This window comes from Ambystoma mexicanum, chromosome 11, assembly GCF_040938575.1.
Source record: "Ambystoma mexicanum isolate Mex_15411 chromosome 11, UKY_AmexF1_1, whole genome shotgun sequence".
NCBI classification, from domain to species: domain Eukaryota; kingdom Metazoa; phylum Chordata; class Amphibia; order Caudata; family Ambystomatidae; genus Ambystoma; species Ambystoma mexicanum.
In genome coordinates, this window is record NC_090934.1 from 247,060,640 (window position 1) to 247,082,652 (window position 22,013).

Sequence of the window (22,013 nt, forward strand, 5' to 3'; positions counted from 1 at the left end):
GTCCTGCCACATTTCAGGAGCCTCAAACAATGTCGAAGAAAGCGCCTCCTTTGTCCAGACATCCCATATAGTCCACAATTTGAATACCAGCTGGCTCGTCACCCAGACACACAATGCCAAAAAGCATTTGTCTTCTCGCAAACACCTTGCTTTTATTCTAAGAACAGATCTGCTTGTTCAAAACTGATGGCCTTATAATGTGTAGAGGAGCACTTCAACATATGCATATATGTGTGAGCGCGTGCACGCATGTGATGAAAGAATCACTGACGTAGGTCTGCATATCTATTGGTTAATTCAGAGATTTGCACACCTGTGTAGATAGAAATACTAACAAATGTACAGTGGAGCAATGAGTTATATATATGCATGTATGTAAGAGCACCGATGTCCTCATGCATGCACAATGAACAATGTCAGTGCAAATGTATGGGATCTCTAATGTACACGACATATGACACAACACAAACACATTTGAAAGTGTTTTATTTTCTTTGTCCGGGTGGAAGGGGTTTTGAAATTCCCTCTCTAAGACTGTAGAAGTTGACTTCTCATCAAGGGTGTTGCTAGGTTTGTAAAAGATCCGGGGCTGCGCTAATGTCTGGACTCTCAGGAATCGGGGCCTAGCTAGCCTTTTGGCTGTAGCCCCTGAACTTCTATCCGGGGCTATAGCCGAAAGATCCGGGGCTATAGCCACCTCAGTCCTCTCCTCCCCCCGCCCAGCGACGCTTCTGCTTCTCATCGTGTTGATAGGTATAGTTTCTTGGTCCCCCCCACAGAAAAATGTCTCTGGGTTCAAATATACAATCTTTGGGTTCAAATAAAAGTTTCTATACCAGATAAAACATCTGAACACAATTATGTGGGTTCCTACACAAGTCAACAGCTTTCAACACGGGTCTCTGGATTTCTGGCCTTCTCAGCTCAGACCCTCTGTCTCTCAACCTCATCTCCTCTCGAGGTAGAGCCCTTCATCTGGGACTCAAGGCTGAGCCCCCCGGAGCTTCCACCAAAAGGCTGGCCGCCTGTTTAGGCACAGTCAGGGATATTCCTTCACCTCCCTTTTTTGACTTTCTTACTCTCGTCCCATCCCCAGCACACATCGCCATCTCCCTCCTCGGGGTGCAGTGGTCTTTCTGCACCTCCAGTTCTTCCCTTTACTCTCTTCCACCTTCCCGCCTCCTCAATTCTGTCATGTGCTCATACGTGCACTAAATCTCCTGACACACCCCTTGGCTCGGGAGTGATTCCCTCTCTATGCCTCTTCTCAGTTCTCCTCCTTCAACCTCCCCCTCTCTTCTTTCACCCCCTCGTTCTTAATGTTGGGGTTCTCTCCCATCCTCTCCCACAAGTCTGGTGCTTATCCTGCACCTACTCATAAATCAGCCACACTCTCCCCAGACACCTTCCTCCTGCTCGTCTCCCTCAGCTTTCCCCTGCAACTTCCAGCAGCCCCACTTTCACTGTACTGCCCCACAACTCCCTCTAGCTGCAGCGCTGGGTGCTGCCGCTTACATGGATCAGGGAATGAAGGTCTATGCCTTCGCTGGCTGCAGGGAACATTGGCAGGTTCAGGTGATGCTCAGGGGCACAGATGCTTTGAGGTTGTTTGGCCCCACTCCAGAATAAAGCGGCTGCTCTCCGCCCCGCCCTGCTACTGTAAGGGTCCTCCCTCTGTGTAGCTAGATGTTTCTTCTCACTCGTGTATACCACAGGGGAGCGTGTGTATCGAGTCTTTTCCCTGAGGGGAGTGCGGGCAAATGAACCACCTCTTATGCCTGTGTCTCAGAGGGGATGTGGGCAGTACTTACTTCTGCCCCCCTGTGTCTTAAATAGGTTTGGGAAAGGGCTCCCCATGGGTGTCTTTCTGTGGATTAGGGGTGAAATTCACACATGTGGGGTACTGACCTTCCCCATATTTGTCCTGGCCTCAAGTTACTAAGTCTGATGCTGTAGTCTTGTCTGGGTTTTCCAATAATAGGAAAAAAGGATTATGGGCTATGTAGTCCTTCTCTGTTGGCAGTGTCTGGGTAGCCTAGGTTAGGGATAACGTGAGGACCTTCTCGGCTTCAGCATCTTGGGTAGAGTTTCCCTATTGTCTTCCTCCTCCTGGATCCATAGTTGACTCTACCAGATCCACTACCGGTTGTCCCTTTGACCCACTGCAGAATTCTGGCAGACATTATGCCCGATAGTTGACTCCTCTGCAATGGGTTGAGTGACTTGTTCCGGGGATACCGCAGGTTACGAAGTCTTGGTACTTCATCTCCAGGACCATGACGTGATGACCATGAGGTCACTTCTGTCAGACATCCTTGAGAGGTGCACAAGTGTGCATCTTGGTCGATTGATGCACTGTTTTCCCCAAAATGAGACAATCCCTTTCTGGCCCTCCCATCATCCCCTCCCTCTGGAAAGAACATTTCTTTGATTAATTTGCAAAGAAGTGGATGCAAAAGAAGGAAGCTTGCTATGGAAGTAGGAGTGTCTTCGATTAGAGAATCAGGCTGCTGATGACATTACTCTGGTTAATCTATTATATTTGGGTATTGTATTTTATTTGTATTTTGTATTATGCCTTAAGCCAAGGCGCTGTACAGAGAATCAAAAAGGGTACACTAAAAATGAGTGGCAGTAGCTTGGGATAGGTCCATTCCTAAACCGACAGCAGTAAATATGCGTGTTCTTCTTTCATTCACGTTTCATCTTTTCATCAATGCATTAATCTACTAGTGTAAGAGCCTGTGCACATGGGCCAAAGTGCAGGTTTTCATTCACAAAGTAGGACCACTACATTACCTAAGGCAATAGGCAATGCTAGGCAAATTGGCCTTGTTTCTCCTAAGGCAACAGCTCCCTCTAGCGGTGAAGCAGGCAACACTACTGCATCGGAAAAGCATACAGGGACAAACCTACATCTGGCCTTTTATTATATTGTTAGGTTAGATTAGATGTTAGGGCCCCACTACGAGCAGTGAGGAATTGGTAAAGCAGGCATCTATTGCTGAGTACTGCATAATTTACCCCTCCACTCTAGTATGGGTTCAGAAACCTATTTTCAAAATGTACCCTGCTTGCGTGAGGAGGTCATTACCGCCACATGAAAGCATTAACAGAAGCAGTATTACCACATGTGGTAATAGCTTACTTCCCAAGTGAAGCCCTGGGGAGTAATGAAAGGGTCCACATAACCATAAAGCAGACCCTCCCCCGTTACCACATGCTTACCGAGTGTGATGAGGGTATTTCAGTTTAATACAGCTAAACTCATAATGTGGCTCAGAGGCTTTTTACATAAATACTGTTGTGCCACATTATTGAGATTTTAAATCCTGAAAGTGGCCCCACCCACACTCTCCTTCAGCCATCCGATTTTTACCTGCTTACCTCCAATGTGTGACTTGCCTTCCACACCGCTTTTTATTTATAAATACAGGTCTTCACCTTAAAGACCTCTGAAATATGTTTAAATTATGTCAGGGGAACCCAAATAGACAATATGACAATGGAGGCGTACCTACTCTGGGTTATGCACCCACAATTCATTAAACCTATGTCTCTAAGCAAATGCATCTTTGTATTCCTCCAGATAATGGCTTGGGTTGTTCCCACTTATCTATGGCGAGCTGTACGATCACCAGTCTATATAATTTTTATTTTCTTTTTTAAAGCGCGGACCGAGCTCGAGAGCAGCAGAGCGCTGTACGGAGTGTGGGTAGCGGGCATTTGAGCTGGAATCGTTTAACAGTAGTGCAGTACTGTGAGGTCTGTGTGCCAGTATGTCTATCCATTGGAATTAGTCCTTGGTCAGGTGCTGTTGAAAGAGCCATGGTTTGAGAAATTTGTCAAATTGGAGAATTGTGGGGGCATTCCGAGCCGATATCGCAATCGAGTTCCATAGGGTGGGTGCAACATCTTTGTGAGGGTAAGCAGCGATGTCTGCTGTTCTTTACCTGATCCAAGTATCATCTTTTTGAGGATAAAATCACAAATACTTGATAAGAATTTTCAAAAATAAAAGGTCTGACATTTACAAGTAGGCAATCGCAACTACTGTCTGTGTGTAAAAGCGCCGAGAAATTCCTATGCATGTGTAGAGGATCACTTACATATATGAATGGACAGTGAGATTACATGCAGGAGTGTTGTAGCAATGAGTACTTTTTATTGTGTACTGGAGCAGTGAGCAACCTCAGGAAATACATGTAAGAGCACATATCATTGCAATCATGACCCTTTTACACATTACATGGGAATGGTGGTGAGAGGTTGGCTACCAGGGATGTCCACTTTCTCACCCCCTTCTAATGTCACATTAAAAAAGTGTTTGACCTGTATTGAGGGCTAGCGATTGCAGTTCTCCGCTGTAGAGGTAACAAACCTCAAGTTGGCTTAGAGGCTTTTTATAATGTTATGATAGGTTATTTATAACGCACTTAATACCCAGAGGTTTCTAAGTGCAGACCCGGGGATCGAACCAGTGTTGCTCTGCATCATCTTGCTTCCAAGGCAAGCACATTGCCCCTGAGCTGCTCTCCCGAGACGAGATATTTACGCCCACTGCTGGGAAGATCAACATTGGTGGATTTTCAATAAAAAAAAATCCACCAATGGATGGTTGTGCAGACTGACTACAGGGGTATTACTCATTCCTTACAATTGAACTTGCAATCGTTCTGGTGAGCGGTAAACACAGAAGTATTCAACTGTTTTTACTTATACTGCCTAACTCGAAATCAGCCCCTCATTCTTGTGTACTGGAGCCGCAGGCCAGCCTTGTGCATGTATGCTGGAGCACTGGGGCATTCATGTGTAGTGAGACCTCTCTATACATGTGTATTAGAGCAGTTTGTAACTCGTATTCATGAGTTTTGGAACAGTGAGTCCGTTTTATACATGTATGTAGGACCATTGAGACATTGCTACTCTGGATTATTTAAAACGAGGCATGATATACAGTAGGCCAGAGCCTCTCACCTAGAAGCCGCTTCCAGTCTTTGATGAGCATCTTGGCCAGATCCATCACTCCTTGGTCCGAGCAGTGCTTGCGCAGGCCGTTGACCATCACACCTAACCTGGTGGCCTTCCCAAAAGGAAAAATTGACAGGTCAAGAGCCCATGGTAGATGGCTTGCATTCAGTCAACCCACCCACAGATATGCCATCCATTAAACAATCAAATCGGTCTTTGGGGTGTTTTACATGAGGTTGTATTATTAGTATACTACTTGCACATCACTTTTGATGTCATCCATGGCTTAAGCTGAGGCAAGGGAAGCCTAATTGGGCCTGAAGTCCTCAGATCAAAGGCCCTGGAGTGGAGTAGCTTTCACAATTACTGGTACTACTGGAAAGAGAAGAAAACTAGTAGTACAGGGGTAATTTAATGGATCAGGTGCAGTCTAGTGGTAGAGATATGATCTAGTGTAGGAGATGATGTCTACTAGAGGAGATGCAGTCTAATGGAGGAGAGGCTGTCTAGTGGAGGGCATGTCGTCTGACCTGGAGAAGAGGCATTCTAGCAAATGAGATCCAGTGTGGTGGAGGAGATCCTGCCTAGTGTAGGAGATGCACTCTAGTTGGGGAGATGCAGTGAAGTGGGGGAGATGTGGTGTGGCATAGAGAAGATGCAGTTTAGCAGGGAAGCAGCAGATAAGTGGAGGAGATGCTGTCTACTGGAGGAGATGCAGTCTAGTGGAAGAGATGCAGTCTAGTGGAGGGGGTGCAGTCTAGTGGAGGAGAGGCAGTCCAGTGGAGGGCATGTCGTCTGACCTGGAGAAGAGGCATTTTAGCAAAGGAGATCCAGTGTGGTGGAGGAGATCCTGCCTAGTGTAGGAGATGCACTCTAGTTGGGGAGATGCAGTGAACTGGGTGAGATGTGGTGTGGCATAGAGAAGATGCAGTTTAGCAGGGAAGCAGCAGATAAGTGGAGGAGATGCTGTCTACTGGAGGAGATGCAGTCTAGTGGAAGAGATGTAGTCTAGTGGAGGGCATGCAGTCTAGTGGAGGAGAGGCAGTCCAGTGGAGGGCATGTTGTCTGACCTGGAGAAGAGGCATTCTAGGAAAGGAGATCCAGTGAGGTGGAGGAGATCCTGCCTAGTGTAGGAGATGCACTCTAGTTGGGGAGATGCAGTGAAGTGGAGGAGATGTAGTGTGGCATAGAGAAGATGCAGTTTAGCAGGGAAGCAGCAGATAGGTTGAGGAGATGCTGTCTACTGGAGGAGATGCAGTCTAGTGGAAGAGATGCAGTCTAGTGGAGGGGAGGCAGTCCAGTGGAGGGTATGTCGTCTGACCTGGAGAAGAGGCATTCTAGGAAAGGAGATCCAGTGAGATGGAGGAGATCCTGCCTAGTGTAGGAGATGCACTCTAGTTGGGTAGATGCAGTGAAGTGGAGGAGATGTGGTGTGGCATAGAGAAGATGTAGTTTAGCAGGGAAGCAGCAGATAAGTGGAGGAGATGCTGTCTACTGGAGGAGATGCAGTCTAGTGGAAGAGATGCAGTCCAGTGGAGGGGATGCAGTCTAGTGAAGAAGAAATGGTGTGCCATGGAGAAGATGGAGTCTAGCAGAGGAGATCCAGTGAAGTCGAGGTACCTTTGATTTTATGCGTTCATTATACATTCAAATTTACTAAAGGTGTACTATTCCAATAGTTAAATGAATCAGTCATTTTTTCAATAAGAAAGAAACTAAACAACCATCAGCCAATATTGTTTTTATCACCAAAGATTAAAACATCTGAAAAATATCTGTGTAAAATCACCCCAAAAAATTATGTTTGTTTATGTTTATTGTTTTTTAGAGCACTCACTGCATAAACTACACTGCATGCATTAATTGGTCGAGTCTAATGTCTCCTTGCAGGTTATCCCCGTGGTGTCGAACGATTACGAAAGAACTGAGGGTCCCTTTGAACTTGTATGCACATTTTGAATTAGCAGATATTTCTCCTGTGCAGAAGGTAGGTTTCTGTCGAATCAGCATTGTGAGATCTTTTCTTGCATGAAGTGTGACAAAGTCCCCTGCCTGATCCTCAGGGCAAAAGGTGGGGTGGCATTTGGTGTCCGAGTGCTGCCATATGCTATATGATGCTGGGCTGTGTGTGGAGCCAGGAGGATGCCCAGGTTTATCGCATCATGCCACAGTAGGTTGAAGGGGTTGTCATTTGGGGCAACAACATAACCCTTTTTACTTTTAAGAAAGCCCCCAGTGTGGTAAAACTGTGAACACAGATATTCCTTGTGGGGAAAGTGTACACAAGAGATATAACGTGTAGAAGCCCCAAGACCCGATCTCTCAAGAGGAATTCTTGCAAGATGCTCACACTTTATGCTAAAATAACACTTGGGCATAGGGTGGAAAGGGGTTTATCAAGTCCCGCCCACACAAATAGAATGGTGTTAGAAGCAATACAATATGAGAATTGCATGGCTCACTTCAGGAATACGACACTGTACAGTGTCAAACAGTGACCACAAGCAACCCCCAGACCTCGGACCTTACGTCTGACTTATTTGTGCATGCGTCATTCGTTGCCTAAAATCCACTGCCAATGTTCACAGAATGGCATCCCAAAATAGCAGATGGCTTTCATGAAGTCTTATACCACATGTCTCGATAGTTGGGGCACCGCATCAATAACATGGGATATCAACCCTCTGTTCAAAACACACCAATCTCTTTCCACAACTGCATGTTGCATGTTCACCTGAATGCAGTTAACCAGAGGAGGTCCTCGGGGCAGGGCTAGACTCCTACGTAAACCATCTGCATTTCGAAAGTGTGGTTTTTGTTCGGAGGCAGAGAACAAGCCTGGAGGAGAGTGAAAGGAGAAGGAGAGAAAGGTGGATCAGGAGGAAGTAGGCTGGAGAGCTTTGGCCGGTGGGAGCGAAAGGAGAAGGAGAGAAAGGTGGATCAGGAGGAAGTAGGCTGGAGAGCTTTGGCCGGTGGGAGCGAAAGGAGAAGGGGAGAAAAGTGGATCAGGAGGAAGTAGGCTGGAGAGCTTTGGCCGGTGGGAGCGAAAGGAGAAGGGGAGAAAAGTGGATCAGGAGGAAGTAGGCTGGAGAGCTTTGGCCGGTGGGAGCGAAAGGAGAAGGGGAGAAAAGTGGATCAGGAGGAAGTAGGCTGGAGAGCTTTGGCCGGTGGGAGCGAAAGGAGAAGGGAGCTGGAGAGCAGCAAGAGGTTGTGAGACATAACCTCACAGGGTGTAAGGGAGGAGACATCAAATGAGAGGAAGGAGGGATGAGTAGGAGGTTGGAGGGGACATCAAGGAAGAGGAAGGAGAAAGGAGTATGAAGAAGGCCCGTGAAAGCATCCAGGGAAGGTCAGAGGCATACATTCAGGAGATGTTTGGGAGGAGTACATCCGAGAGAATGAGCTTGGCGGTTGTAAAAAGGAGTAGGTGATGAGAAAAAACAGACACAAAGTCAGAAAGAATCGTCAGAGGCAAGTGAGAGCAGAGCAGGCACACTCTAAGACTTAGGTGTGTGAGATGAGACAGGGATGAAGTAAAAGCACATGGCAAGGTGTCGAGGAGGTGAAAGAATAAAGAGAAGAAAAAGGAGCACGAGCCTTAGAAGAAGTCCCCTAAGACACAAGACTGCTACACCTCATCAAGGAGTAGATGTGGATACGGGAGTGTGGACTTGAGGCTGCACCGTTAGGCAGGGTGTGGAAGACGGCAGTCAGACTCACTCTACAGCGGTGTTCATGTGTCCAGCCACCTAGTGGAAGCATTGGGGCTTACCCTATTATCCTCCTCATCCTGGCTTATACCATCATCCCAGACTAGCACTTAAGCACATGTGAAACCCTAAGCTGCAGAGGAAGAAGTCTCCTGGCAGACCGGAAAAGAAGCAGAGAAGCAGAGAATACTAAACCTAGAGCCAAGATTTTTGGGGACACTACGACTCCCAGATTGTGGATGCCCTGGAACTGATGAACAATCACAGAAAGTGACTCTAATTTGAGGATAAAAAAACTCAAGAGACTTTGTTGGTGGAACCCCATTGAGGAGCCATCCTATTGCTGTTTCATTTTCTTAAGTTGCTAAAATCCCTCAAATATCCATACTATTTGTATTTGTATTTTATTAGAGCCTATATAGTGCTTTTATCCAAAGCGCTGCACAGAGTATTAAAACAACAGTACAAAAAATAAGAAAAGATGAGGGAGGTTCAAATATCGATTCTGAAAGCAGACATTCAAGGACAGGGAAGAAGATGATTTTTTAAAGAGCCCTTAAAAAGAGAAAAGACAGTAATAGAACAAAGAGAAAGAGGAAGAGTGTTCCAGTGGAGAGCGGCGAGAAGCGGGAAAGAGCGAAAGTGAAACTGGGCACAGGGTGGACGAGGAACCGAGAACTGAAATAGACACGAGGAATGAAGAGAACGAGAGGGGGTGTAAAAGGAAAGGAGAGCGCCAAGATAATCAGGGGCTAGCCCATTGAGAAATTTAAAGACTCGACAAAGAAAATTAAATTTAAATTGAGAGTGAAACGGTAACCAACGAGGAGAGGCAAGTGATGCTGAAATAGAATCCCGAAAAGGAGAGAAGGCAAAGAAAGCAGACAGAGGAATGATAAATGGATTTCAAAGGAGCCAGACGAGATGAAGCAAGGTCAAAAAGTGTTGTGAAACAATAGAAAAGTCGGGAGAAAATGAGAGAGGAAATAAGAAGTTTCGTAGCATGAAAGATGAGAAAGAGGCACACCTTACGGATGTTATACAAATGAAAACAGCAAGACCTGGATGTAAGGGAGATATGATGGATAAAAGAAAATTTAGAACCTAAGTAAAGACCAAGATTTCACACAGTCGGGGAAATGGAATGCGCAGAGGATGGAAAAGAAATAGATGGAGGCGGTGGAAAGGAATTGACAGGGAAAAACGGAACCTCGAGTTTCCCAGCATTCCGGGTAAGAAAGTGCAGTGACATCCAATATTTAATAGCAGAGAGACAGGAAGAGAGAGTGGGATGAATTTCAGGTGTAAAGGAAGAGAAAGATAGGAAAGGTTGAGTGTCATCAGCATAAAAATGATGAGAAATTTCAAAGGAAGTAATCACAGGGGCTAGTAGTGAAGTGTAAAGTGAAAATAGAAATGGACCCAAGACAGATCCTTGGGGAACACCGTGTTCGAGGGAAAGAGGTGATGATGTTTCGCCTTTCCAAGAAGCTGAAAAAGTTCTATTATAGAGGTAGGAAGAGAACCAAAAAAGAACAGAGTCCTTAAACCCGAAAGAGGAAAGAGAATCAAGAAGTAGAGAGTGATCCACAGTGTCAAAAACAGCTGATAAATCAAGAGACAAGAGGAATGTTTAGAGTGGTGAGTAGACAGAAGAGCGTTAAGAACACACATTAGCACAGTCTCACTGCAGTGACGGGGATGAAATCCAGACTGAAAACGAGGAAGAAGAGATAATTTATTAACAAAAGGAGAGATCTGGGAATGGACAAGACGCTCAAGGAGCTTAGATAAGTAGGGAAGAAGAGAGATAGGGCGGAAATTAGAGACAACAAGAGGGTTAGCAGAGGTTTTTTTTTAGAATAGGAATGATAATAGCATGCTTGAATTGAGTAGGAAAAGTGCCAGTGGAGAGTCAAGTATTAAATAATGAGACAAGAAAAAGTATGAAAGAGGGATAGATTAAAGGAATAAGAGCAGATGTGATGGGGTCCATAGGGGCTGCCATTGGGTGGACTTTGGCCAACAGGAGAGCAACCTCGGAATTGGATACAGGAGCAAAGTCTGACAGGAAAGTTAAAGATTTAGGTGGAGGTGGAGGAGAAAAAGCAATAGAAGAGGAAGGTGAATTAATAATGTCCTGACGAATAGAGTGAACCTTCGAGGAAAAGAAGGAAACAAAACCAGAAGCAGAGAGAGTGTAGTTAATAGAGGGATCAGGAAAAGGAGGAGAGAGAAGACGGTCAGAATGCCTAGGGTGATCAGATTGAGAGTGAAGAAGATCAGAGAAATACATACGTTTAGCATATTTTAAGCAGTTGTCATAAAGAGCGTGATAAGAAAAATAAGCAGAGTGGTTAGAGGGAGAGCGGGACTTAAGCCAACATCTTTCCAGACGACGTAAGAGTCGCCGCACAGAGCAAAAATGGGAGGAAAGCTAAGGTTGAGCGGGTTTGTGGGAAGGCTGAAAGGCAGAAAGAGGATATCATTGATCAAGACCTGAAAAGTGGATGAAAGAGTAGAAGACGCCTCATTAGCAGAGAGTGAGCTAAACTGAGGAAGCAAAGGGAGACTATTAATGCACGTATCGTGAAAAAGTGATGAATTGAAATTGCGTAGTTCACGGCGATAGAATGTATTAGGCAAGGGAGGAGTAGGAGAAATATGAGAAATGGGAGGAAGTAGTGTTACAAACAGAAGGAAGTTGAAAGATAAGTAAACAGGTAGAGGCGACACAGAAGAGCAGTAACAGATGAAAGAACGATTAGATCATGTGAGGAACCAGAGACATGAGTGGAGGGAGTAGAAAGTGGGACAAGTAAATGAGAATCAAGAATAGAGAGAAAAGGAGAGGAAGAGTGAATTGAAGAAAGTTGAAGATTGAAATCACCTAATAAAAGAAGTGGGGTTCGGCTAGGGAGAATGTAACAAAGAATGTGGTCAATGTCAACACAGAATGTGCCAAGAGGGCCAGGAGGACGATAGATGAGAAGAAAGGAAATAGAATGAGGAGCAGTAAAAATCTTGTAAATAAATTCAAAGGAAGCATACATGGGCATATCAACATAAGAGAGGATAGAAATATAAGAGGGGCGGCAGAGAATGCCAACGCCGCCTCCACGGCCAGTAGAGCGAGGAGCATGTGAAAAAGAAGACTAGGAAGTAGTGAGAGAAGCGGTGACAGTGGAATTATGAGGAAGAATCCAGGTTTTGGAAATACAAAGGAAATGAAAATGTAATCGTAAGAAAATACCCAGAACAGCAGATGACTTTATATAAGGACCTTGTATTCCAAAGGCCCAGATCAATGGCAGAAGAAGTGCTAAACCTGTTTCTTTGAAATACCGCAACCTTCTGCATCTGTCTCACTTTGATTTTGCTCAGCTTCATGACAGATGGTATCAGAAGTGGAACCAAGGGTGACTGCTCATTAAATCGCCCCATGCCCTCCACTAAAGTTTGCTGGAGCCACAGTGGGGGATAAACTCCCATTTAAAGAAACCCCATGTTCAACTGGTGTTGATATGTAGAGTGTTGATGACACAAACATTTTAGCTGGGAGGTGTGGCTCGCCCCCACTGGTGCGGGGGTCCATCTCCCCAGTGGATCATATTTGCAGAGAAACCAGGACTTTCAGCCAAATATGGAATAAATGACAGGACTGGAGAAGTGAATTGGATTATTGGGTCATAAATAAGGTGCTATTCTTCAACTATGGGAAAGATCAATATGTGGTACAAGAAGGGACCCCGATAGGTCAGCTGATGTGGCCGCATCCTTGTAACTATTTCCAATTAAACTGTATTTTTTTTAAAAAGCCAATTTTTCTGCAGCCGTCTTACATTGATTCATAACAGAAGTATGATACAGAGTCTTCCAGGCAGTTGTATGCGGGGTACTGTATCTAGAAGGAGGCCACGGCCTGCACTAATAAACAATTCATGCTTCAGAGTTGGTTGGTGGCTGGTTGACCTTTCCTAAAACCAAAGATGAGGACAGCTTCAGAACCCTACACTTTTTGTACCCATGTAGAGCACTGCATTAGTCCACCGGTGAGTGCTTCTACGCCCATTGGGTTGTTTTCTGTTGGCATGTAGGGTAGGTGCATACAAGGAGTGTTCTATGGAAACAAAGGCTAAGACTTTCCTTCAGCAGTTGTGAATCACAAGTTCCATCTTCCATCTTGTTCAAAATACTGTGAAGACAATGTAAACTTCAGGCTCCTGGTCTCAGTCTCCCCCTGCAGAGAAAGTACATGTTCTGTTCAAACACCCTCTGTATGGTGAAACCCGTTTGAGGTTGCTTTTAGCATCCCACAAGAAAATATGCCCCTCAGGCCAAAGGGAAAAAAAAGAATAAAGCCTAAAAGGCTATGCACTTTGAAATTAAACAAAACAAGTGCTATTACAAAAATCTCAGCATCAAGGGAGCTACTCGTAATTTAATGAACCATCTTTTGAAGAATATGGGTAATTTATAGGTTCTTTTATGGATATTGCGATCCTCAGAATGTTTGACCTTCTGACTTCAAGCTAATGGAGCCAGGTAAAACGTTTGATTTTGCTCCACCAACCAAACACCAAATGTTCGGATGGTAGACAATGTGTGCGAGAACATTTACTTGGTTTGAGAACTGTGATGCATCATGAGGGGATTTGTGCCCTTAACACTCTTAGACCTCTCAACCGCCTTTGACAGAGTTGACCACCTATCACTCATCTCCCTCCTTGTTGAGAGAATTGGCTTCTCTGGAACAGTCCAAAAATGGTTTGGGTCCTACTGATCCGATACACACTAGTCTGTATAGATGGGCTCATTCAGGTCCAACCGACTCCCAGGCATGTGTGGGGTCCACCAAGGTTCCATTCTCTTCCCAACCATATTAAAACTATACATGTAACCAATGGAAACTCCCCAAATGGCCCCAACATAGCCATCCATCAGTACACTGATGACACGCAGCTGTACCTTAATGTCAATTAAGAGAGGGCACACACACAAGCCTTCTCTTGTCATGAACCCACCCTCTGAAACTCGATCCCAGTGTCAACTAGGAATGCCAAAACAATTATCCAACTATGCAAAACTCTCAAAACAAAAGACACATTCCTATGGATGCAAATGCCGACACACATTCCTCAACTCACAGTACTGCGCTGCTGTTAAAAGATGATACCCACACTCGGTACAGTGCTCTGCTGCTCTCTTGCTGTGTCAGTGCTTGAAATAATAAAATACATTTTAAAAAATGTCAATGGCCCCCAGGATATCACTCGCCTCCACAAATTCCTGGCTTCCATCCAAACATTGATGTCAAACGCCTACCTCAAACTAAACCCCACTAAAACCACATTTGCCCTGACGATCCCTCCCATCAAACAACAACTTGTTCAACAAAGGCTGGATAACATATCCCTGGAAGGATTCACACCTCAGCTGTCAAGCCCATCCAAATCCATGGGTTTCATTGTTGACAGTAGCCTTTCCTTCCAAAAACAGGATTAGGAGAAACCACATAGCTACAAATCTCCACATTCTGCAAAATTAAAAGTGTCAACCACTTGCATGGCAGTCGCACGGTGATCAAAGCCCTCGTGATCTCACACATTGACAGGGGAAATTCCCTCCTTACTAGGCTTACAGCTGCACACCCGAACCCCCTCAAGGCAGCCCACCATGGCGTAGCCCACTTCATTGTTGGTACCAGCAAATTTGAGAGCCTCAAAACTGCAAGTATCACCTACTAAGCAGTCGCAAACGGGATACCAACATACTTGGCATCTAAATTCCACCCCTCAGGAAGCTCTCGCACCTCACGTACAAAACTATCAAAAGGTTGAAGTATAAGAGAAGATTCACAATCAATCCTTCTACTGCCACGTACCCACCATCTGGAACTCAATCATGGCAGAAGCTCAAAATGCCCCCACCATCTTCCATTTCCATAAAAGACATAAAATGTGGCTTGTTCAACAACATCTACTGGACAAAAAAGAAAACCTATCTCCCTCCACCAACAGTATTGCACAACTGTATAAAATACCAAGACCAATGCCGTTATCATCCTGTTGTAAAGCGCTCCACTGCTCTTGGTCTAGGTTTGAGCCATAAGCAATAAAGTTAATTATTTTTTGACAAAATAACATATTAAATAGACTGCATTTAAGAGAGCATGCAAAGCGAATCTTTCATTCACCATCCTGCAAAAGCACTTAACCTGAAACGAAACTGGAAAACAGAGACGGCACTTAGCATTCCGCTTCAGAGTAATGAATTAGGAAAATAAGCTACAGTATGCACCGTCCCAATCCTCCATTCCCCCCAAAACAACAAACGTGGATGCCTTTATGAATTCCATACAATGGCCTCATTACAAGTTTGCCGGTATTCCGGTGGTAAATCTGCCAGAATACCACCAAACAGAATTACTGTTACTGCCACTTGGTCCACGGAATTGCCAGTGGAATGGCAGTGTTAGTCCCCATTTATGCAATCCATAGGACTCCATGGGGATTTTGGCAGAATTACAGCTGACGGAAATTCTGTTGATTTTGTCGATTTTTGGTGGTAAGGGGGTGTAATTACTTCCTGCATTTTGCTTGAGGCTTTTACTCTGCCTCACCAGAAAAGTTGTAGTACAGCAGTGGGGTAACAATAGGTGAAAGCTACTGCTTAGTGTGTTCCTAATTCACAGGTTTTCACAGACATCAGGTGTAACTTATTACTGTCAGAAAACCCATGAAGTTGCACTAGATTTATAAAAAAAGGCCCACTTAAAACCAAAACCAAGTTTTTACCAAACATCTTTGTAATCTGTTTATCTCTCACTCCAATTATTTTCCATCACATACCCCTTCATAGTACACACACATCCAACCCAATGATGTACACTTTCGTTCACTTTTACGCTTCATTTAACAGGTGCACCCGGAACGTTCACATGTAAGTTAAGCGTATTCATCAAGACTTCTACGACAACTCTGAAGATTTGTGAATAAGGTTCAAGCTTTGTTGCCATGTACATCTTTTCCAGAATCCTTCTGAAAACAGCCACACCTCCCTAACATGCCCAGAGGGACACGTACTGGTCTTGACATGAGTCCATACTAAATTGAAAAATGTCTTTGTGAATAACGTGTAAATACTTCTAAATTTGACGTAACTTAATGCGCTGTAACATACTATTTTTCCATGAGTAAGCCAAATTTACGCCTGATGAAAGTTTTGTGAATCGGCCCCTACTAGACTTAGACACACACTTGTGGGCTGTCACTGATCTGAGCCTTCTGAACACTGTGGTGAGGAGGCCTGGTCCTCTGACTAGACGTCGACACAACGAGGGATTAATAGAACAAAGGGAGACTGGAATTTGAATTGAACAAATTAGGTTTACTTACATGCATGGGAAGCTTGCCAGTGATATCAAACCCAGCAAGCCCATTGGACAGCAGAGCGAATGAACAACAGCCAAAATGAATCCCTCCACCACCCACACTCTCCCTTCCCAAGGTTCAACTGCCAATAGCCTGCAGGCCCAAACACCCACGCAGAAAGAATTGCAATGTCAGTTTAAGGGGAACTAATATGGAACTGAGATGGAAGGAATATTTAGGCCCTCATTACGATACTGGCGCTAAACCATGGCGCTATTAGCACCATGGTTGGTGCCGGTATCGTAACGAGTCCGCCAATGTTCAATGGGGAATTACCACCCCATTCCAAGGTTGGTGGGGCGGTAATTCCCACATTGAACATTGGCCCTTCCCCATTCCCATTTTTGCCCCATAGGGCTCAATGGGACTGGGGAAGGCGCTAAGTATGGTACTGCAAATTGCGGTACCGTACTTAGCACCAAGGTCCCTTTTCGGGTCGCGTCCCGCAAAGGTACCTCGTAGTAAGGTGCTAATGGGTTAACAGCGCCGCAGCCTTTTACGGCGCCGTTAATCCATTAGCGCCAGGGTCGTAATGAGGCCCTTAGATCTGCAAATAGGTGTCGGGGTGGGTGAAACCAAGAACAGTGCATTGCCTACACTACGAGGAGCCAGTGTGCTGAGTCCAAAGAGCTGAGGCTCGATTCTAGCCAGCAGGGTTCCTGAGGGATCACTCTCAAAGCAAAGTTTCACAAAGACACTCAAAGTGTCCAGCAGGTGTGTTGTCCTTGACACTTCATTGTCCGAGAGAGGTTGGGTCGTCCAGCAACTGCTTGTTCTTCAATATCTGTGTCTTAGATTAATCACCTTCACACAAAAATGATGGCAATTTTTAAGATTTAATTTGTTACTTTTTTCAGTGGCCTATAGCTCACGATCTCTCCTTCACATGAAGAATCTGAATATCCCTTTTGGTTCTACTTTCACACTGGTGCCGCCTATCTAGGTAAAGGGGATAGAAAAGAGGCTAGCTCTATTCTAACTCTCCAATTTAATGATACACATGCTTGCAGACTTGGGTTTACCTGGTGCCAGGACTTTCAACGTGGTTCACTTTACACACACTTGCAGATTTGTGCTTGCCTGGTATACTCTCCTGCAAGGGCGTTCGGTGTAATATACTTTACATACACTTGCAGACTTGTGCTTTTGCAAAAGGTGAAAGGCACTTTCTCTCTCCTTAAGCCCTCTCTGGCTCTGCTCCACTGGTTATGGGTCCCAGACTCGTAACTATTATGGTTTTGCAAAAGTTCACAAGGTGAGGTGTTTTCTTCTTCCCCTTGACCTCTCTCGTGCTTTGCATCACAAAAATGATTCTCTTTCATTCCATTCCCAATTATTTAGTATTCTTCAGTATTGTTGCTGAAGCCCTGAGTGTCCCTCTCTCTCTCTTCCCAGGACTGACCGGCTTTCTGCATTGCTATTTGGTTCCCTCACGGTAACCAGGGAGCGGTGCCTCGGTGCTCTGCCTCCAGTTTGCGGGTCCACCTTCCTTCCTCGCCGGCTTCAACATCCTTTATGGCTCCTGCTTGGTGGTTGAGCCTCTCTCCGTGTTCCTGTGGCTGAGGTGTTGTTCTCTGGTTCCCGCTGCCACCGACCAGATGTGCCTTCTTCCTCTGGTGCGGTACCAGCGCGGCACACCAGTTGATGCAGCCTCCCTCCCTCTGCCTTGAGCCAGCTGGCTCCACAGGCTCCTCCACAGTGGCTCAGCAGTCCCTCGATTGACCTTGAGCAGACGCAGCTTCCCCAGGTAGCTCTCACTGCACGGGAAGCTCTCTCCCTAGTTCTGCCCAGTGAAGGAGCCTCCCGCTTCCTTTGGGCTGTGGCACTCTGTTGGTGGCCAGGGGTTGCCCTTCTTTTGTGGGGGACAGACTGCTCGCTTTGGTTCATCCTGCACTTCTGAGTTCCCCCCAGGCAGTTGGGGTACAAGAGTCCCCCCTTCTCTCCTCTGGAACAGTAGTTCAAAGCCACTTGGTCTGGCCTCTCTCATACTTCCTGAGTCTTTCCTTGATTTTTTACTGGTTCTGGCCAATAGGGTTTTGGGAAAGACTAGACTGCTGTATGTTGCTCTTACATGTAATCCTCATTCCTCCATTCTTCTCCCTCGTCACAGTATGGATCTTATGACTCCCTTGTGAGTCATTGGGGATCTTCCTCATCACAGTACTGGGAAAGGGATCTTCATTTAGTTAACTCCTACTGTTCCTCGTCCCAGTACTTTTTAGGGGAATGGTAGGATAAGTACAAGCTATGACTCCATTAGGAAAGGCATTATCCCTAGGGTTGTAGAAAAGGGATCTAGGGTCTCTTAATTGGCTGGGATACAACATCTCACCTGATGATGTCTTGCCATCCCACCCCAAAGTGTCGCCTCCCCTCATGTGATCCTCCCTCATACAGCCAGGCCCAGGGTCAGGATCAGGCAGCGGCTGCCGACCCCTGGCCACATGAGGAGAGGCTATCCCTGGGAAAGAAGTGATTACATCATCAGATTTATCACAGGTCCACCCTAGTCTGAACCCCACCCTGTTTTCCTGCTTTTACTAGACCTTGGAATATGGCATTCCATTCACTCTGCCAATTTCAAGGAATATTGCATCCCTGGTGTCAAATACATTTAGATATATACTGCCCCATTCTCACTTCAACAACCTCTCTAGCTGTCTCTATATATCTACAGCCAGCATATGTGCATAGGTCCACAAGAGGCCCTCTGCCTTGGCCTGGATTTTCTTAATGGGTACTGGATCACTGGGTTCCTTTAGATCTGCCCCTTCTAGACCATGGCTCGGACCCCAGGTGACCCTCCTGGTCTTTATACTCCTTCCCCCGCCTGACTGCTGTAGCTTATTCACCTCCTCCTCCTGCTCTAGCTTTTACCTCTCTCTCTCTCTCTCTCTCTCTCTCTCTCTCTCTCTCTCTCTCTCTCTCTCTTCTCTCTCTCTCTCTCTCTTCTCTCCTCTCTCTCTCTCTCTCTCTCTCTCTTCTCTTTCGTGCTTTGTTTTCCCTGGCCCTGATTGGACTTGGGCACACCTTCTTGTCTTGTATCCCCTCCTCCTCAACTACAGGTGAGGGGAATTTTTAATTTGCTTAGATTATGCGCACACCATGTTACGGTCAGGCAGGAGTGGACTACCGCCTGAACCAGTGATTTGCCTGTGAAGTATGTGGGGGAACAGTAGGGTGACCAGACGTTCCGGTTTTACTGGCACTTTACTGGCATTTACCCCTTGGTTCTGACGTCCGGAGGAATTAAGAATTTTAAAACCCTGTCCTGGGATTGGAGGGACGGGTGGCTATGGTCCCGGTTTTTGCCAGGAACCGATTTAGAAATCCTGAAATCTGTCCTGGCCCAGCTCTTCCTGCTCGTGTGAAAGTTTTTGACGGCCCCATTTCCTGCCCTTCCCCTCCCTGGCCACTCTCCTCTAATTAGATGTGTGTTACTCTGAAGACACACCGGTAAAAGGCGACCAACATAGAAGTACGACTACAATTTTATCAGAGTTCTGTTTGTGTTTACTGTAGTGCTACTTCTATGTTTTATCAGAGCCCTGTTTCACTTTACTGTATTCCCACTTTTATGTCTAGTGCCTGACCCGTTTTTTTTTTCTTTTTAATCTGGTCACCCTAGGGAATAGACTCACTCTACCCACCACTCTGAATAGCAAATTCACAGGAAACTGCCTCTCTTTTGTCTGATTGTGTGACTGCCTGTAGTATGTGGTCGCCCAGTTTACATGAACACTTGATTTCTGTCTCTGTCGTACATTTATCTGTGCTTTAGAGTTCCAGCAGGAAGCTATTTCGGGCTTAGGCTTTAAGAGGGGTATGTTTACGTCTATCCTTATCTGCTTGGATGTTTACATGTGTGTTATTGAATAGCTGTAGGAGACACAAGGGCTGCGGGTTTCTTCTGTTGACACTGAAGTACTGGGGAGCTCTGGTGCTTCCCCATTTACCACCTCTAGCGGTCACATTATGGAGATGGCGCTTCCCACTAATCCCCAGTGTTCCCCAGTGTTCTCCAGTCTGCCTTGGCTGGTGTGGCTACCGTTATTTTGACACAATAAACAGTTGGAAAACAGCCTTTCAGAATCCCCATCTGCTTTGTTCCCTGCTCTGTGTCCAAAGACCTCCTTGAAATAATGGTTTACAATATATCCCTCATCAATGCAAACCCTGCTACAAATGTGTTTTAAAAATAACGAATTGTGAACGTAGTAGTTTGTGCAGTCGTACTTTTGCATGAAATGATGTTCCAAAAACATAATTGACAAAATCTGTGATTATGTTATCCCCTTGATGGCCATTCATAAACTGTCTTATAATATATGCCCGCATATGCATGGGTAAACAGAAGACTAGCCTTGGCTTGCTCTGCCCCACTATGAACATGCACCAGAGGAGGGCCCTGGGCAGATTCCTACGAACACTGCAACCATAGTTCTTGGTGGGGTAACGGCCTGGGGCATCACCAGCAGAAGATGATAATTTGCCCCCTATAACTTCAAATCTGGCCCCATTTTGTAAAAGAGGGGGGCTCCCAAAGGGTACGTCCCCCCGGGATGTATACCTCTGTACACCAAACTTCAGAATAATTCTGTTGTGATGGTGTGATTGAGGAGACATGTTACTGCTGGGCATAAACCCTTACTCATTCTGGAAAAACACATGCCTTGTTTACTACTCATGTGCAATGGAACATAGAATTGCCCTCGTCATGACTGCTTATAACACACACATTTGGGGAACAATACATTATAACAACAATGGAGGGTGGGGCATGAGAGGCCAGGGGGACATCTGAAAAGAGTTAAGGTATGATTAGGCTTTCTCTGTCCACAAATGGACATGCAAACTCTCTTGCATCTGTATCATGAAACATTGAACATAGAATACACCACCACCGCGAGGATAGGAGACAGTTCAATCTGTGACCTGCGCTATATATGAAGACAAGACCTCAGTCATTCCCTAACCCACCGCCTGCCAAACAGACAGTCATGGAACAATCCCCATCCAACTCTGTGTTACCTGCAGCCGCAGGGTCAAGAAATTGTCAACACACAATTCACTCAACTCGTCCACACCTGCAGCAGCTGGGCTGGAGTAGGGCCAAGAGGTCATCCCTATTGAACATATTCAATCATGCTCCCGTCAGTTGGTGCATGCAGAAATCGTCTGGAGCCATGGCTTCCCACCCCACCCTTCTCATCCTCACCTGGAGCAGCTCCACTGTCATCTGCTGCCTGCTAAGTTCCCTCAGCAAGTCCAGGGCTCCATCCTGCAAATGTGAGAGTGGGAGAGAAGAAGGAGAGGCTTGAGAGAAGGCGACAGGGAAAGAGAAAGAAAGCAAGAAAACCTGGTTAAAAAAACAAACGGATGTAAATGTGTAGTGAAACGATGACACTGCTGTGAAATAGTAGATTGATGTTAGACAGAGGAGCAGGCCGATAAAAGCAGGTTATCGTGTGTGTAGTGCCTCAGACCATGTACCCCAGAAGATTCAGAGATGTATTATCTACCAGGTCCATGAAATTAGCCTCTTTAGACATGGTATCACGATGCCAGTTATTGAGAATGCACATAATCAGCCTGTAAGATAGCTCAGCAGGTTGAGTGCTCGCTGCTGCAAGCTGAGTGTGACCTGCAGGTTGCAGGTTCGAATCCCGGCTAAGCCAACTCAGCCTTTCATCCTTCTGAGGTCGATAAATGAGTACCAATTTCCGTTGGGTGATATTGTATGTAAATATGTGCTCTCTAAAGTGCTTTGGATTAAGGCGCTAAATAAATAAACAAATCATCATAATCACTAAGTTTGCACCACGTGGTTTATGACACTACTACCCATCTTGAGCGGACGTGGGCAAAGGTACAACACTAGTTTGAGGGAAGCATAGAG

The 22,013-nt window shown here is 45.6% G+C and overlaps 1 protein-coding gene across 6 annotated transcripts in view; it reads right to left on the reverse strand.

Annotated features, from left to right (window-relative positions):
* The window catches only part of LOC138503325 (transcription elongation factor A protein 3-like), a 305,734-nt gene that overhangs the window by 190,195 nt on the left and 93,526 nt on the right, over window positions 1–22,013 (reverse strand). For all 6 annotated transcript variants that reach the window (XR_011279617.1, XM_069622954.1, XM_069622956.1 and 3 more), the window contains exons 2-3: window positions 21,333–21,395; window positions 4,978–5,083 (exon numbers count right to left, since the gene is read on the reverse strand). Coding sequence is in view for 5 of the 6 variants with exons in the window: in XM_069622954.1 (XP_069479055.1) it covers window positions 4,978–5,083; window positions 21,333–21,395 (169 nt within the window). In the remaining variant the exon portion in view is untranslated. The remainder of the gene's footprint in view (window positions 1–4,977; window positions 5,084–21,332; window positions 21,396–22,013) is intronic.